This window comes from Protopterus annectens, chromosome 13.part0 (genome assembly GCF_019279795.1).
Source record: "Protopterus annectens isolate FY-2018-M chromosome 13.part0, PAN1.0, whole genome shotgun sequence".
Taxonomy (NCBI): Eukaryota; Metazoa; Chordata; order Ceratodontiformes; family Protopteridae; genus Protopterus; species Protopterus annectens.
This window is the reverse complement of record NC_056747.1, coordinates 964,786,858-964,789,964: the sequence shown is the minus strand read 5'-3', so window position 1 is coordinate 964,789,964 and position 3,107 is coordinate 964,786,858. Positions and strand designations below refer to the sequence as shown.

Sequence of the window (3,107 nt, the reverse complement as noted above, 5' to 3'; positions counted from 1 at the left end):
TTCTATACATAAAGTAATGTTTTTTTAACACCAATTTCAAATTTGTCAACAAAGGAAGCATGGCTCTTAACTTCTTTGTTCAGGGACAAACCGAAATAATGAAGAATAAAGACGAACTTCGGGGACAGTTTTTAAATATTACTCTAATTCATTTAAATAGATAATGGAACAACAGACTGTGCATTACCATGCATGTTCTGAAGAATAAGAAGTTTGAAGCTCTAATGTTTTCCACTATTGACTGACTGCAGTCTTCAGTGATTTTCAAGAAATTCTATACCGGACAGGCTACAAATAGTAGGAAAATGGCATCAGCTGACAGCTATGGTGGGATATGAAACCTCAGAGCTAATACTCATTTTCTATTCCTGCTTTATCTGCTTAAAGATGTTTGTGAGGAAGTTGAAGGGGTGAGCAGCTGTCTATCCTAGAAAGTAATGAAACCCATACACATACAGAATAACACACATTTTCATCTGATTTAGTCTCATTAATCCAACTGTCATTATGATATGGGAATGTGGGTGGTAGCTGAACACCCACAAGAAATAACCAGTGCAGAAGGCAAAGCACTGTGAGACAGGGGTGTTGTGGATCTCCTGTACGTCACTGCTATCCCACAGTAAACCCTGTAAGGCAGAATTCCTTATCTTGCTTCCAGTATTTTTTATTAAGAAAATGTATTTCACAAATATTATTGTCTAATTTCATAAAAAAAGAAAACCTCCTGGCATCATACCTCTCAGCTGTCCATGAGTTTGGCTTAGCATTTTGTTCAGTCCCTCCTATAAACTGGTAATTTTGGGATTAAATGTAGTGGATTACATTTAATAAATAATGATGAGAATTAGAGTTACAGACTTCTTGTATGTCACAAAATGTATGGCAGTTCACATTCTCTTATTCTGACAACTTTTCAAGATAGTAATACTAATATTCTAAAAAGTGTCTCAGATTGTCCCTAATTATTTTAGAATTTTCTCTGATTTTGGAGGTAAAAAATTGAGAGCTATGCTTGGAACCAGAGCTAAGTGATGCTTTCCAGGTCTTTGTTTGCAGTACACTTTCTAAGAGCTAAGCACAAGAATGTATGATTTCCCCGGATATGTAATGTGAAAATAAACACTATTTTCATCAGTTTAAAATGTAAGGAGTATATAAAGAACTGCTGTTTCACACTTCAAATGACACAAACAGAATTTGCCGGTGGTCATACATTTACTGATGATGCACATTTTATGTGTGAAATACACTGCACTATGTTTCATTATGCATGAAATGTTTTACTTTAGGCTCCTACTAATTCACTGGTTCAATCTATTTCTCCTGTAAACTTGAAGTTTCCAGCAAGCGCCAGAGTTGTATTATGGAACATGATATGAGGGTGGGTTAAATAGAACCTCATTTGCATAATGTATTCAAACCCCTCCTTCATAACTGACTCTGGTAAAGCACTGAAGATTCCGGAACTGCCTGGAATGCAAACAACATGTATAAAGGCTGCAGTGCTCAGCTCATTGAGACAGTAAACCTGACAACATAACTGAAGCACGTGACAGCCCAGAGAGGAGAGATAGCAAATACAGACACAATGCTACTGAATCCAGCTTTTCGAACTTCTTTCAGCCCTCTGTATGCTTCACTGGAACCAGGATTCACAGCTTGGCCATTCAGCCTGAGCACCTTTGAACAGCTGGAAGGGGAACTGCAGAGAGACCTGCACCAAATGAAGCGAACAATGAACTTTATGAATGAGATCTTTCAGCAGCTGTCTGACGATGTCATGGAGAAAAGAAAAAAACCTGTGGACAAACTGCAAACCAGAAGGGAAAAAGATCCAAGCAGCAGAATACAAAACGATGAAAAGGGCTTCTCTCTGTCTCTGGATGTTAAACAATTTTCCCCAGAAGAACTGAATGTGAAAGTAGCTGGTAGAAAAGTCACTGTGGAAGGAAAACATGAAATGAAAAGTGAGGATGGTGAAACAGTTTTCTCTTATGAGTGCAATCGGTTTAAGAAGGAAGTCCTGTTACCAGAGGATGTGAATTCTGAAGTAGTAACTTGTTTGCTATCCGACAATGGAGAGCTTGTCATTGCAGCCCCACGACTGTCCTCACCAGCTGTGACAGGTAGAGACATTCCTATCTCCATCAGCATGGACATAAGAAATGGAAAGGGAGATGAAAATGAGAACGCAGATAAAACGGACAATAACAAAAGGCAAGAAACCTCTTCAAATGAGGGAAATGAAGTTGCAACTGTACAGACTGCCTAGCTGTACAAAGACTGACATTTCTCTTATTTAATGCTCTGTGCTTATCCATTTAACTATTTCTTGAACTGTTGTCCTCTGAAAAAGCCTAGAATGTTGTCATATATTTCATGTTTTTAAGAACTTAATCTTTTGTTCAAATATTCCTATGAATTAGAAATGCCAGTGAGCAGACATCAGTTTAGCAATGTTTAGATTTTGTATGATTCACTCAAAACTTTCTTTGTTTTACCACAATTTGTGTGACCTCAGATTGCTTTTGTATGTCTTCATTTTTCTTTATTTCTTTAAATTTACAGTAATAGTCATGGATTGTTTTTTTTTCCTTTCTCACATATTTTGTTAAATAAATAAGTTGCTATGTTATATTTACACCTGACAACTTTCTTTCATTTCTCAAAATGATGCAAAGTGTAAATAATTTTTGCTTGTCCTTTAGGTTACTTAACAAACGTACCCGAGTGTTAAACTGCAGCTGGACAGGAACTGGGTAGAGACATGTGAAATAATGCATTAGAATTGGATTTCTCAGATCTTGTAAAATAAAGGAGTGACATGAAACATTGTGGAAAATACAATGATTAACAGAACCTGCTTCACCGTCCCCCATGCCCACACATACAAACTTTCAATCAAACCAACAGTGTAAGTGAAATGCTATCAAATTATTTGCCATGAAATTCTGTCTCCTATGAGTCAGTCACTGTGACATAAGTTTAGGAGTCTGGGAAGGGTAATCATTATTAGTAGACTAACAAAAAATTAACAAATGAGGTAGTCACACAAAAAAAAAAAAAGCAATAATAAAATGCTACTGTCACATGGCATGCAATGT

At 36.7% G+C, this 3,107-nt stretch overlaps 1 protein-coding gene across 1 annotated transcript; it reads left to right on the top strand.

The window, feature by feature from the left end:
• Positions 1-1,461: 1,461 nt before the first annotated feature.
• Positions 1,462-2,825, top strand: LOC122788377 (heat shock protein 30-like). The gene has a single exon (XM_044055453.1). The coding sequence runs from the start codon at positions 1,592-1,594 to the stop codon at positions 2,273-2,275; it is 684 nt and encodes a 227-aa protein (XP_043911388.1). The 5' UTR covers positions 1,462-1,591; the 3' UTR covers positions 2,276-2,825.
• The last annotated feature ends 282 nt before the right edge of the window (positions 2,826-3,107 follow it).